General features: G+C 36.2%; 1 protein-coding gene across 2 annotated transcripts in view; it reads right to left on the minus strand.

Annotated features, from left to right (window-relative positions):
- NEK7 (NIMA related kinase 7) overlaps positions 1-16,349 on the minus strand; it is a 103,038-nt gene that overhangs the window by 23,583 nt on the left and 63,106 nt on the right. For both annotated transcript variants that reach the window (XM_081039340.1, XM_081039339.1), the window contains exons 6-7: positions 10,733-10,841; positions 9,739-9,846 (exon numbers count right to left, since the gene is read on the minus strand). In XM_081039340.1, coding sequence (XP_080895466.1) covers positions 9,739-9,846; positions 10,733-10,841 — 217 coding nt within the window. The remainder of the gene's footprint in view (positions 1-9,738; positions 9,847-10,732; positions 10,842-16,349) is intronic.

The raw sequence follows: 16,349 nt of genomic DNA on the forward strand, positions 1-16,349 counted from the left end.
AGAAAGTTTGTACCCTGCACTACCATTATTCGTCAGATAAATTCACAACTAACTGCTGAGCACAGGCAGAAGAGGGAGGTCCCACTGCCTCCGTCTCACACGCGCCCTAAAGGGCACCTTCGCTTTCTGATGCTGGCAGGGAAACTGAGACACACACACACACACACACACACACACACACACACACACACACAGAGAACTCACCCTTACCTCCACCTAGCAGAGCAACCGAAAAGTTTAAGTGCTCAGGAAAACCTGAAAGGCACTCAAATGCAGTGATGCGTTTCCCACATTTCTAACTTAATGAATTCAGTATATTTATTTGCTAAAAACCCTTTTTGAAATCCATGACAACTGTGTCTATTAGTTACTATGGCCTCCAGAACGTTGAGACTTCTTTTAACAGCTGTACATGAAAAGGGCGCGTTGTGGAGATGTGATTAGACATTAAAACGATCAGGCCACTCACTGTGGACCGAGGAGCGTGGCGAGTGCGGGCAGCAGAATCCACCAGTGTCGTGAGAATTTACAGTTGTAGGTAAAACGGGGACATATTTCACCATAGCAGACACCTGTGTCATTTTAACCTCCTGACATGAGTAAAAGTCAGAAATCGATGAGAACGTCATAGAAAAGGAGAAAGGCTAATATTAAAGGAAAACTGCTAACAACTGAAAATTCTAGACAGTCATTCAAATATAAAAAAGTTTCATGGAATTATTCTAGTATATGAGAAAAGTTTACAAGTTACATATAGAATTTTCTCAACAGTTTAGCTTAAAATTTAGCACTGAAATTTCGGCAAACATTTGAATGAGAAAAAAACAGAACCACTGAAGGTCTTTTTATGTGGTTTAGATTGGGGTTGCTATTTTTTTGTTTGCTGTTTTTTTTTAAACAAGAGAGGCAGGGCAAAAATCAGTCAAAGGTCAGAAATCTGTTCATATTTCAGCTTTGCCACTAACTAACTAGCCTCAACTTCTCTTTTTATCCCTTTTTCTCATCTGTGAGAAGCAAGGATGAGAAACAGGAGATGCTTTCTGAGACCCCTTTTGCTCTAAAATTCTACAACATTCATAAAAACCCTAGAAAAATCCATATGGAAAGTGGAATGGATAAAAGTAATATATTCCTTTTTTAAACTATTACCTAGGATGGTTGAATGATGTGTTTTAAGTCAGAGAGTACAAACAAGTAAATTCAGTTTAGAAATGTTGCTTCTTTCTCTTGAATAAGAGCAAACTGAAGAAAAGAAAGCATTTAACATTCCTTGTTGGGAAAATTAAAAGGACACGGAGTCATCTTATACCTTGGTTTGATTCAAAAGAAGATATACTCAACTCAGGGACTAGGGATTAATTCTCATCCTTTCCTTCAAACTAGAGTCAGCCTGGAAATGACCCTGGCAGACCTAACTGGGAGAGGCCATACTTATTTAATTGAAGGAGTATTACCTGGGGTCAATACAGAATGGCTGAGTGGTAGATCAATATTTCTTCTGCAAAAGGCATTTATGAAATAAAATTGGTCATCTTTTAAGTGTAACTGATAATACTGAAGAGGTTTCACTAATGCCAAGGGGGGAAAACCCAGAAAATGTTACTGTCATTGGCGCTTTGTTCCAGGCACTGTGTGAGACGCACTCATGGATTACCTTGCTGAGCTTCTAACCAACGCTGCTCAGGAGTCTACTCAATGACACCTCACTGTGTTAGATGCTGGAGCCAGGCATGAACAGGATGAGTCCTTGACCTCCTGGGCTCATGGGCTAGTGACGTGTGGAATATTATGGGATAGCTTCACGACATGTTACAACTATTACCATTTTTTACAGAGGAGGCATTGGGAGGTCAGGTAATTTGGAATGATCACAAAACAGTAAAGTGCGGACCTGGAATTCACCCCAAGTAGTTCTGTCCCTTGCATTTACACAGTTATTTCATGAAAACTGACCACTGTAAAATGTGACTGGAAAAAAATCTATATCTTTCCAAATTAAGCAGCAGAGAGATCTCCTAAAAGTTAGAGCATGAAAAGTCAGGAATTCGGGTCTGGTTTTGATGGGGTTCAATGGACCACCCGTGAAAAGTAGGCTGTCCTACAGCTACTCTGGTTGTTTTTAATAAATTCTTGTTGTGCAGGTGGAGAGGTTAAATGTGCAGTTTAAAACCAGGTAATAGCTTCTTCCCAGAGCAACTGTTTAAGTCAAGAAAGGGCTGCAAGTGAAAAATGAAGTGGGGAAAGAACCTCCAGCATAGCCTGAACATACGCTCCCTTTGCAGCTCCAAACCGTGTTGACCGCTGAAGAAAGAGCCACAGAGAGGTGCTGGGGAAGGTGTGGGAAAGCAAGCATGTGACCACAGGTGGCACTTGGCACCCAGAATGAAACTGCTTTAATGCCTGCTACAAGAACACTAATTTTCCAAGTTGAAATCAGAGGCTATATCGCACTTGGAAATAGTGTGGGGAACATGAATTGTACACTCAGGAGACTCCAGTGTGCAAATTCTGATGCTGGTTTGAACGATGGCCATGCATTTACTCTGCTGGCAGCATCACAAAATCGGAGAAGGCTTTGTCTCATTGTGAAAGGCAGGGAGGAGTTCATCCTTCAGCAACAACAACAGAACCCCACACACATACCAGCAAGGAGTGTTAAGTATTTGTTTAACACACGGATCAGTATTAGAGCATTCTAGTTAGCTGTTTTAAAAAATCAATTCTATCTTCAGCACGTCCAAACACATATAATAACCAAATTCACACTGTACATGCAAAAAGAAAATTCTCCATCTCCCCTCTTCTGGGGATACTATCAAAGCAAGTAAAATGCCACATTGGAACATTATTAATCTAACTGTTCTCATTCGTTTTTGTGGTTTTCCCCTTTCACTAGAGCAAGCAGCCAACAGGAAATACTTCCTTATATACAACAAATGCAATTTGGGTGCAAAGAGATTTGCTGTAATAGCAGATAACTACCCCTCAATTACTTATTTACAATTACTTATTTACATCTTTGGGTTATATATGTGGTAAGATTTTATAGCAGATTAACTTTTCTAATTAAGATCTGTTAAAGTCACTTTGTATTTCCTCCTATATTCTAGGCTATGATGGCGTAAGCCACTCAGAAGCAGGACCGGTACTAAGAAGTCTCTTGAAAATTAAGTACATTTTTAAAAAATAGAACTGCTAATAAACTAACAGTAATGACAGAAAAGGACTTGTTTACAAAATCTGTATTATGCCAAGTGTGATGTTGGAAAATAAATGTCCATCACAATGCAATGACGGGGTCCATCCAATGAGAGGATGTAACATTTGTAAGTACGTGTGTACCCAACGTAGGAGGTCCTAAATGAAAACAGCAAATATTAATAGAAATAAAAGGGGCAACAGCCAGCAATACAACAATAGTAAGGGACTTTAACACCCCACTTACATTAATGGATAGATCATTCAGACAGAAAATCAATAAGGAAACAGTGGCAATGAACAACGCAATAGACCAGATAGACTTCACTGGTATATATGGAACATTCCATCCTAAAGCATCAGAATACATATCCTTTTCAAGTGCACGTGAAACATTCTCCAGGATAGAGCACAAGGTAGGAAACAAAACAATTCTCAATAAGTTTAAAAAGACTGAAACCATATCAAGCATCTTCACCAACGACAGTGGTATGAAACTAGAACTCAATTACAAGAAGAAACTTGGAAATAACAAGAAGAAAATAACAAATACGTGGAGACTAAACAATATGCTATTAAACAACTAATGGGTCAATCAGACCTCAAAGAGGAAATCAAAATACACCTTGAGACAAATGAAAACGGAAACACAACATTGCAAAATCTTTGGGAAGTAGCAAAAGCAGTTCTAAAAGGGAAGTTATAGCAATACAGATCTACCTCAAGAAACAAGAAAAATCTCAAATAAGAAATCTAAAGGAACTAAACAAAGAAAGAACAAACAAGGCCCGAAGTAGGTAGAAGAAAGGCAATTATAAAGATCAGAGCAGAAATAAATGAAATAGAGACACAAAAATAGAAAAGGTCAAAGAAACTAAGAGCTGGTCTTTAAAAAAGAAAAACAAAATCAATAAACCTTTAGCCAGACTTGTCAAGAAAAAAAGAGGACCCAAATAAATCAAGTCAGAAATAAGAGGAGAAATTACAACCGATACCACAGAAATACAAAGGATTACAGTGAATAATTATACTCCAACAAATTGGACAGTCTAGAAGAAATGGATAAATTCTTAGCAACATAAAATCTTCCAACACTGAGTCCTGAAGTACTAGAAAATCTGAATAGTAATGAAATTGAATCAGTAATCAAAAAAACTGCCAACAAATAACAGATCAGGTCCAGATGGCTTCGCAGGTGAATTCTAGTGAACCATACAGAGTTAATAACTGCCCTCAAGCTATTACAAAAAATTAGAGATAAATGCACACTTCCAAACTCAGTCTATGAGGCCAGCATTACCCTGATACCAAAACCAGACAAGGACACTTAAAAATAATAATAATAATATACAGGCCACTCTCCCTGAAGAACATAGATGCAAAAATCCTCAACAAAATATTTTTTAAAAATCGAATTCAAAAATACATTAAAAAAATATAACCATATTAAATGACATTTATTCCAGTGTGACAATGACGTTTTAACATCTGCAAATCAATCAACTTGATACATTACATTAACAAAACAAAGGATAAAAGTCATGTAATTATCTCAATGGATGCAAAAACAGCATTTGACAAAACAACGCCATTTATGACAAAAACTCAACAAAGTGGGTATAAAGAAAACATAACTCAGCATAATAAAGGCCATATATGACAAACCCACAGCTAACATCATACTCAAGGAAAAAAGCCGACAGCTTTTCCTCTAATATCAGGAACAAGAGAAGGGTGCCCACTTTTGCCACTTTTTATTCACAGTATTAGAAGTCCTAGTCACAGCAATCAGAAAAGAAAAAAATATAAAAGACATCCAAATTGGAAAGAGTAAAACTGTCACTTATTGTAGGTGACATGATACTATGTAGAGAAAACCCTGCAGACTCTACCATAAACTTTCTAGAACTAACATGAATTCATTAAATTTGCAGGATACAAAATTAATATATAGAACTTTACTGCATTTCTATATACTAATAATAACTAAATATCAGAAAGAAAAATTAAGAAAACAATCCCATTTCCAAGTGCATCCAAAAGAATAAAATACCTAGGAATACATATAAGTAAGGAAGTGAAAGACGTGAACTCTGAAAAGTATAAGACACTAATGGAAAAAACTGAAGCCAACACAAATAAATGGAAGGATACCCTGTGCTCGTGGATTAGAAGAATAAATATTGTCAAAATGACTATACTACCCAAAGCAATCTACAGATTCAATGCAATTCCTATCAAAATAGCAAAGGCAATCATCACAGAACTGTAACAATCCTAAGACTTGCATGCAACCACAGAAGACCCCAAGTAGTCAAAGCGATCTTGAGAAAGAACAAAGCTGGAGGCACCACGCTCCCTAATTCAAACGACAGAAAGTCCTCACTTAATGCTGTCAACAGGTTCTGGGATTTTAAGCAAAACGTATAATGAAACCAATTTACCACAGGCTGACTGATATAAACAAGAGTTAAGTTCCTACGGCATTTCATCAACAGTACCATGAAATGACATTATTCGAGGACCTACTGGTATTACAAAGCCAGTATGGGCACCAGCACAAAAACAGGCCCGTACTTCAACGGAACAGAATAGAATCCAGAAATAGCCTATGCATAGGGTCAGTTAATCTACAACAAAGGAGGCAAGAATACACTGTGGGGAAGACAGTCTCTTCAATGAACAGTGTTGGGGAAAAACTGGACAGATACATGCAAAAGAATTCATCTCGACTGCTTTTTTACACCATATACAAGAATACAGTCAAAATGGATCAAAGACTTGAATGTAAGACCTGAAACCATAAAACTCGTGGAAGAAAACATAGGCAGTAAGCTTTCTGACATTGGTCCTAGCAATATTCTTTGAATCTGTCTCCTCAGGCAAGAGCAACAAAAGCAAAAAATAAAGAAATGGGACTATATCAAACTGAAAAGCTCTTGCACAGGAAAGGAAACCATCAACAAAATGAAAAGCTAACCTACTGAATGGGAGAAGATGTGGGAGACAAATGATTTCTCTGATAAGGGGTTAATATCCAAAACATATAAAGAATGCATTAAATGAAATAAAAAATGGTAGGGGACCTGAATAGACATTTCTCCAAAGAGGGCATAAAGATGGCCAACAAGCACATGAAAAGATGCTCAACGTCACTAATCATTAGGGAATTGCAGATCAAACCCACAGGGAGCTACCACCTCACAGCTGTCAGGATGGCTGTCATCAAAAAGACCAAAAAAAAAGGGAAAGAAAAAATGTTGGCAAGGACGTGGAGAGAAAGGAACCCTTGTGCCCGCCGGTGAGAACGCCGGTGCAGCCAGAACGCCGGCCTCAGAAGCCACAAGTCCACGCACGACCTCCAGCTACGGGGCCCGTTTACCTCTCTGCTTCCGTCTCTGTATTCTGGAATGGGAACAGCTCATCTCCACACCCACATGCATCTCTAAGTAATGGGGGAAGCTGAATGATTTGCAGACTGAACGGAACAAGCATGCATGTTTTTGTCCAGCTCCGGAAGCACAGGGAGCCCAGGAAATGACTAATTTAGGTCTGACTGACTGAACTGACCAGACAGCAAGTCAGGAGCGTGTGGAAAAGGAGGGAGAAAACTGGGGCTCTGTCGTGAAGTAAAAGAACAGCATGAAAGTACTGTAAACACTGAAGATGCTTTCCAGACTGCAGGGCAGAACCAATAAGGAAGTTGGGAAATCAACTCAGCGGACTGCAACTACCATTGTTTTGCGTAAAATGAAACAGAGCAGACCGTATCAGAAGGCACTGCAGGCATAGCAGCAGACACAGCTGCCTGAAACTTGGGGTTCAGTTACCGGTTGCTGCCCACAGGGTCACAGTGTTGCTGGGCTCACTGTCACGAACTGTGAAAGCCACTGAGCTCGACCGTCAGGAAACTGGATTCAAGGGAGACGTGTTCTCACCACAAAAGGCAGAGATACAGACCACACGTGACACATTTTCTAACATCTGGTACATCTGTAAGGCTGACAAACAATAGGAAAGCAGGGCAAAACCCACTGGGACCTGTACCATCCTACCATTAGTCTCCCTGGCCACGCCCCAAAACAAAAGCACTAAATGAAGACCTGACTTAACATAATAAATTCACATACAAACGGGGAGGAGGACAAAAACCAAGGAACCATCTAGATGAGAGATGACAGGCAGTGATAAGCCTTCTGTTTTATGGGCTCCTGAGCTCACATGGCTGTGCTCTGCTCAGGGCTGGGGAGTACCCACCCAGAGGCACTCTGGGAGCAAAGGAGCCAGAGACCAGGACAGAGAAAGTGACAACGGCAGACAGCACTGGGCGAGGTTACCCCAAAGAAGACGAGGCTAATGGCTCTATAAATATCAAAATCTTCACTTCAGAGAGAGGGCAGCAGGAATAAAATAAATTTTCTTATTTCAAGGATATGAATAATATGGAATACGAAAATTGTGAACGAAATTCTCTATTGAGTCATTCATGAAAGACGACGTCTCATTGCTACTTGCTTACTGACTGGACACAGGTATCTTAGAATTTCCTGTAATTATGTATATCTTCGTTTATTATACAACACACACACACACACACACACACACACACAACTACATGAAAGGGAACTGATTTAGACAAAACCTGCTATCGGGAGTTCTGAATGAATTATTAAATCTATTAAAATTTATTCTCTATATCAGAACACTTGGACTGACATGTCCCCAAACTGGGAAATGCACACATCTTTATAAATCCTATTGAGAGCCTTTGTACAAGGCAATGGCAGACAAGCTGAAGTCCATTTCCAAAACTGTTGAGATCCGGGTTTCAGAGAATATGGGGGATCCAGAGGGCCAAGCGACTATGGCATGATCGGAGCGCCAGTCTGCAAAGTAGCGTTTTAACAACACACACGTGTGTGTGTGTGTGTGTGTGTGTGTGAGCACGGGTATGTGTAGATGTGTGTGTGTGTGGTCGTACGCTAGCATTTCTCAGTAACTTAATGACACAATGCTGTTAAGACATTCCATTCAGGTGGGTAACAAAGTGAAAACACATTCCCTTCACTAGTGATAAATGTAAAGACTGGTCTGGATAACCTAAGGTTTTCTTCACAAAACTCCACCATTTGCGCCCTAAGAGTTGTAACTTCCAAATAAAACTTTATTAAAATGCTATGCAAATTTGTGCATTTCTTGTGGAAAAGAAATGTAAAGCTCTGGAAAAATAAATGTGAGGTTAAAAAGAAAAGAAAAACAAAACGGTATTAATTGTATTCTAAGCTCCTATACAGTGCTTGGAATACAGTAGGCTTTCAATTTAAACAAACAAACAAAAACCTGTATTACTCAGCATCAGTTGGAATTTTATTTTCTTGATGTGCTTAACAAAATTGAAACCGTGAAAAGGGAACATATTATCTTTCCATCACTCCTTAAACTAGGATCCAACATTCTGTCATTCAGCAAATACTGACTGGGTGCCTACTTACGTGCCACATACTGCTCTAGATACAGAAAAATTAAATGACAGGTTCAAGGCCACACAGAACCTTAGAAACAAAGCCAGAAAAATTTTAAAAAGTCAAGTCAACTAATTCAGAAGCTGATTTTACTACTTGGGTATTTAGTGTAACTCACTTATTCCTGATCCAGCCATTTGAAATAAATGTGAATATTTTATTCCACATTTAAAAACTATTTTATCTAAAAAAAAAATCAATAGTTTTCAATGAAATTATGACACCAAAGATAGGGCACCATTAAGTTAAAGGCAACTTATTTTTATTTTATTTCTTACTTTATTCTGGTTTCAATATTTTTGTCTTAAGTCTTAACATTTACAAGGAGAAATGTGATTTGAAGAGTTTTAAAAGAAACTCTTTCACTCCCTTTAAATTATTCAATATAAAAATTACTTCTTCTTAGTAATTTCTATTGTTTCTAAACTAGACCACTTTCCATTAATATAATGTTGTAATCGCTACATTCAGTTCTATTTTAGGTATAAAGGACACTGGAATATTACTAGTTCTAGAATATATCAGCTATAGACATCTTCTACTTTATCATTTAGGGAAATATTTTCCTCATTAGCCACAGATCATATTCAGGTTTTCCACTCTGCAGTAATCACAGCCACATATGATATTTTAATGAACATTTACAAACTACTATAGTATTTTTAAACGGTCAAGGGAAGTCTTCTTCCTAGATATGGTGTATTCATCATATTATCTTAACATTATTAAATGTAAAATAAAAGAGGGATTCCATGGCAACAGTAAAACTGCGTTTGTTCATTAGCATTTCCTTTTACCAAGTACCTGCCTGAGGACAAATGAACGGAAGTGCCCAAGTGTCATGGGAATGGATACATGACTCCTACTAGAGAGTTGTGATACCTGCTCAAGACCTGATGACATTTTACGAATACTTTTATTTAGGATATAAGAGCTAGCATATGATTTAGGATATGATTGGTAACCACGGTGGAGGGGACGGGGAGATATTGGAACACACTTCCATTTTGTCTCTTACCTAAGGAATGTGCAGCTGTGGTTTTGGAGCTGAAAAACCGTCCCAGCCCTAGATCTCCGAGCTTTACCACCCCAGTGGCTGTGATGAATACATTCGCTGGTTTTATATCTGGGAATAAATGAAGGCATCAGCAGAAAGAGGATGTCAGCACAGGCATTTCAAGGGATTAAAAACCACTTTTCATGGCAGAATTGAAAATGTATCTTAAAAATGAAAGTTTGAATTTTGAACCAATCACTTTGAGTAATTTTCATGTATCCTAATATTTCTATGTTCTCAGTCCTCTGATAATCATCAAGCAGCATAATAAAGATCACTAATAATGTTCATTTAAAACACTGTGTTTTCCATTTCCAAATAAACTCTTGTAAAATTCAAAGCACAAACTAAATCTGTGCCCTTTTTATGTCAATTTTAAATAAAACATCTTACTAGTGATTTATTGATATATTTACATAAAATATAAAATCATAACTCTATATACATATAATCATTTACTTAGATGACCTTAGAAATCTTAACTGCTTAAATATTATTTTTCATGCCCCAAAATCAAGAGATCAATTCCTTAGTAATGCACCTTCACACGTTATGCCCAACCATTTGACAGAAAATCAAGAACATATTAAAAGTTAATGCTGAAAGTTAAAAATCTAAGAAGCCATAATATACACTGTTCATTTAAAAAAAAAAAAACAACAAACCTCTTCCTCATGCATATTCAATTGCTTTCCTGCATCTATTTCTTTTCTTTACCAACTAAATCAGCAAGAAGCTCAGAAGAGTTAAGCAGAAAAACAACTAATTCTCATTCTTAGTTAAAGCCAAGAGTAGGGCTTTACCTAAAGCCTCATCCTTCCAGTAAAACTATGCTTCGGAAACAAGTACCTGAGACAGCACGATAGTATGCAGGGGTTGGGAGCCGTGTGTGGTCTTACGGGCCTAAGCCATCGCTGAAGCGACCCTTACCGACCACAGCTCAGGACACCCTTACCTCTGTGCATGACCCGTCGAGAATGCATGTGTTCCAAGGCACTGCACAGCTGGACAAAGTACTTCCAAACGGTTCTTTCAGGAATTAGCCTCTTTTGCTTCTTAAAGTGCTGTATAAAAAATTAAAAATAAGGATTATAAGAACTAAAAATACCTTAAGACTAGAATCTGACAAGCAAAAAGCCCTAATTCAGAAAAATGCCTACTTTTATCTCCCTATTACCAACTAAAAAGCCTATGATTTTCCACAGTGAAACAATTCCACAAATTTTCTCTGATCTCATAGCTTAAATTTCTCCCTATTGTATCTAAAGTTAGCGAGGCCCTTATAATACTACCTCTTTGTGATGTCCAACTATTTCAAACAATGAACATCTATATAAAATCATTTCATTTTAGGAAAATTTCATTTTAGGAAAAGCCAGAAAACAATAGTCTAGAAACCTGAAGGTAATTAGGTTCATTAAAAGACAATTCTTCTTCCAACAGAGGTTTCACTATAGAATTCCTTAAAAATAAATATTGAACCATCTTGGGGATTTGAAATATTACTTAACTTTCTAAAAGTTAAAATAAATGGATTTAAGTACAAAGTTTTCATAAATATTTATATTATAAGTTAAGAGCCACACTTGCACTCTGCTCTGAATGAATGAAACTAAACTTTGCAGAAGAAAACATTACAGGAAGGCCAGGCAAAAGCTGAGTGCCGATGGAGTAGCTGGGAGAGAGTAGGCCATCCTGCATAAGAGAACAACCATTAGAATAACTGCAACATGTCCATTCTTCTCTTCTGCATTTGCTAGAAAAGTATCCTAGCAATATGCTCATTTAAGAACAAAGTTCTTTGTTTCGTAAGATTCAGAAAGATTCATTAATAAAAATTATTTTTCAAAACCAAAAATGCAATTGGTTTCCTATTTAATAATGTTTATAAAACACCAACAGGAAGTATTGTATTTAAACAAGTTTTCACAAGATTTTCTGAGTGCTTCTTTAAGCTATAAAGTTAGTAACAGATATCAACATTTATGTACACATACCCTCGTATGTACTTTAATGCACTTTATCTAGAAACTTGACAGTTTGGGAAGTTTAACTGATTTTGATTTTTTGTTACTAAATATAGAGAAACCGTACTTCAGATAATTCCAAAACAAGTGTCTGTCAATGTTTACCCCTGTGAACAGTTGAGGGCAGGCTGAAATGAAAAACAATACCGGGAAGCCCACTGATATCCCACCTTCACATTTAGCAAAAGATTATACCTACTATCTCATATGCGCTCGATATACCAAAGTCTAAATTAGTTTTCAGGAAAAACTAATGCCTTTAGGTTAATCTTGACTATAACACATACTATGGAAATGAACTTATTAGCTATTTCAATGGTTAGTACATCAGTAGCCCAAAACAAATGACAATTAGATGACTAGGTAATTAAAAAGCAAATCAGAGTGTTACTAAAATGTTAAAAACCTCCCATATCACGTTTCACTATTAAGTATATTTCACTGCAGATTGTGACATCAGTTTTCATTCTGAGGGGCAATGCTGCAAAATCAGTTCTACACACATAATATTCTTTCAGACTGGGAATGAGTCTAAATAAGGCCTGTCTATGTGCTCAGTGAGATGCTGGATTAGCATATCAGAAGACTGTTTGATGTCAACAGGAAGATGGGGACCAGGTTTCTTTTCATTCAAAAATAAATATACCGTATCATGTAAGTATCAGAGCATGAAAGAAAAATTTTATGCTTTAATACAGATTCCAAAATCATCATAATTATAATGAATTTGGCAGCTTACTCTTAAAGTCCCATTATTTAAAAAATAAGTCATATATATATATATATATATATATATATATATATATATATATATATATATATATATAGGAAAAGGCAGAATGAAAAAAGATTGCCCTTGAAATGCACATTCGGGAAGCTGTTATCAGACCAAGATGGTCTGATTATTTCATGTTTTCATATTCTTCCTTGGGATTTTGTCTTTGAACAACGCATTTAATAGGATGACAATAACCTGTTATCAATATAATGCTGTCTAGACAGAATGACTTGGTGAAACATAAGCATCCAAATTAGTAACTGTTTTTTTAAGAATAATTTTATGAATCTGATCTGATCATAAAATAAATCAAGGCTGTACCATTATATCAATTTTTTTTATGTCTGTTTAAACATATGTGTTTTCAACCATTCCTTAACTGTGGGTATTTTTTTGGAAAAAACCAATAGTTATGATGAGAAAAGCCTGTCTGTTCTGACGGTGGCACTGTTGGCTATCTCTTTAAAAAAAAGAGGATTAACACAAAAAAGGCAATGATAATTTGAATTCTTTTTATACTGGTAAAATTTATATTAGCACTACAAAGCAATAATTTCCAAAATGCCAAAGTATTTAAAAAAAGCAACCTTTTCTTGAAATTTATTCTAATGTGTGTGTTATCTTTTAAAACTTAATTTTTTAGTCAAATAGCATTACTATTCATAAATCTTATATTTCTCTGAAAAAGGACAGTGATATATATCGAGCTCTAGATTAGGAAAAAAATCTAATGCCAACATACAGAAATAAAAAATGTACATGTATTTGTCATGTGGTAAGTTTTTAGTTAAGCAAATAATGCCACCAAATTTTTGAAAGGTTAGTATCAATAAAGATTTATGTGAAAAATATTATGTGATATGGCACTCTCACTATATTTATGCTATGAAATAGAACTGTAACGTTTTTATATCCCCAAATAAAATATCTAAAATTTAATGAAAAGGTAGAAATTACTACTCAGGTGTACCTGATCACTTGGATATAATTTTTATTTAGTCTTCTTTTTCTTTTTTTTTAAGTAGGCTATTCTTCTCTATGCAGAGCCTCAAATACTGTTTATTTTAAAAAGCGTATTTTCCATCTTCCATCAACATTATTTAAATAAATTATTTAAAGATTTTGGCAAAATAGTCACACTTTGTTTTTAATCATCAGACATCCTCCTATAAATTAAATGCCCAAGACCAAATCCAGGTGTACGGTTGACACTGAATACCGAAGCACCATTCCATGGGCTCAGCTGGATCACCTGGTTCGTGCATTCCAGATACCACACCTCCAAGCACAACACACATTACTTATTTTCAAGTTTTACAACCTAGCATTCCTACTCAAGAAATCTTGGGAAAACCTTCAAGTATTCCCCAGAATAAACTTACCCACAGAGAAAGGACAGAAAACTATATTCTTGTTTTATAATATATATATATATATATATATATATATATATATATATATATATATATATATATATATATATATATATATAAAATCTTCATGAGGCATCAAACTCTTTCTTTGAACCCAGTTTGGTACGGTAACCTTTGAAGAAGAGAGTTTTGGACAGAGCATCTGGAACCATCAGGCCAGCTTCACAAAACACATCCAGTACTGTCACGTTGGGCCTTGCCCTTAATTTAATGCTGCACTCTTCTCATCTTGAAATTCTCAGTTATGTTTTTAACCAGAGACCCACAATCATGCAACTGGTACTGGGACCTATATACTTAGCATCCTGCTCTGGTGAAAATAAAAACAAAAAGCAACAAATGTGATCCTCGTATGCAAGGCATTCTTGAAGAAGATTGGAAAGCATGATAATGAAATAATGAGAAAAAGTGAAGTCATAAAAGAACAAAATTACAGGCACTAGTTGTTCTCCACCTCTTCCAGGTATGTAACAAGAGACAGTAATTTATAAGGAAGTATCTCGTGCTTGGGAGTGTTCCCCAATGTTTAATGTGCCACTAACATGCACTATATTCACCTTTTAATAATGGAGCTGATTCTGGGCTTGACAGGAACTGGCTGTGTGACCCTGAACAAGCCACTTCAGCTGGCGGGGCCTCAGTTTCCTCACTATATTAAACAGAGTGTTTGGAGATGATCTATGTGGTCCGCCCCATCTCTAAAATATAATCTATGGTTCTACAACCTCAGTTACAAATAAAACATATAATAAATGCCTGCTTGGCACATGTTCACACTTAAAAATAATATTTTATTGGCATATCCTATCCTTCAACTCTCCAGCTAATAAAAAATTATACCTCACAGACCCCCACTGGTCCAGTTAATACTATAAATGGTTTCCCCATGAGACGACAGGGAGTTAGATTTCTGTTATAAACTTATAATTAGGTCAAACATTTACCATCAGAAATGTTACGTTCCCAGACAAACATTCTCTGTAATTACAATACATTTTTATAAGATTGTATTTTGCAGTGGTTATTTTAAAGAATTACATGCACAGAGACTGGGTGATAGAAAAGATAGGGTGCTTCTGAAAACGTAAGTGGTAATTCTAAGTGTGATTTTTATTATATTAATCTTTCTAAGGAAACAATTTTTCTTTGGAGTTAGAAGGGGTTCTCAACAGACTAAGCTGCACAAACATTTGCTATTCATAATTCTGGGAATTATACAAACAGAGAAAATAGTTACGTCTCAATTAGAATTTTGGTATGTGATACTAATTTGCAGCATGTGAGTATTTTCCCTCTTGGAACTGAATAAAATTATATCTGCAGTCATTTTAGAAGATGCCAAGTAGCATGGCCTAGCAGCCATGAGATCACTGAAAATACTTATCATGGGCATCTCATTTTATTTACTTTGATAAAATACATGCCATCCAAGCTCTACTAGTCTTTTTTCTTTCTTGTAATGTCGGAACTCTGCTAAGACTATTCAGCTATTTCTCAAATATAATTTTATAGAATATCCACATAATCTATTCATCTTCAAAAGTTAAAATTGTAAAAATTATTCATGGAAGCCAAAAATATATTTCATCTTACAGTAGAAAATGTGAAACAGGTAAAGAGTCTTTCTGAGCAATTAAGCCTTGAAAAAAAAAAAAAAGATCATTAAATTATTTAGCAAACAAGAAAAATAAGCTCCTATAAAGTCACAAAGTTCTTCCCCCAAAAATGTCTTCTGAACACTGGTATATCAATGTAAAGGAAACTTAGGATATATGTAAAAATCAATAAAGAATGTATGACAATATCAGAATTACTACAAGGCCGCCACAGGGATAATTCTAAGGAGAAGCTTCCATATTACTAAAATGATAGAGAAAATATTTGGCCATACTTATGACGTTTCCTCTCCGGCATCAGAGTACTAGGGATAAATGGGAACACGGGCTCTGTAATGAGTTCGTTCTGGTTACGTTATACTAGACAGCAGTAAGACAGTTGGAAAGGGATTTCAATATTCTTAACCAACAAGAAAAATACAGCAGAACAATAATGAGACAGTAAAAGTCTCTGGGTAGAAATATAAATGAAAGAAAATGGACAGGAGCCTGTATCGCTTCTCCTTATTGCCTGCTGCTACCGGTATTGGTGTAGCTCAGGGGGGCTCATGCTTTTTAAAGGCAGCTTTGGATCAATATCACCTTCACTATAAGAAGCAAAAAGTTCCTTGAAAATGAGCTTCTAATTTGTCCCAAGTAAACGCAGTTCCAAACACACATCACCTTTTAGTTAGGTTCACAGAATTACATAATGGCATTACAGCGCATAATTTCTAAT

Source organism: Rhinolophus hipposideros, assembly GCF_964194185.1.
Source record: "Rhinolophus hipposideros genome assembly, chromosome: 26".
Classification (NCBI taxonomy): Eukaryota; Metazoa; Chordata; class Mammalia; order Chiroptera; family Rhinolophidae; genus Rhinolophus; species Rhinolophus hipposideros.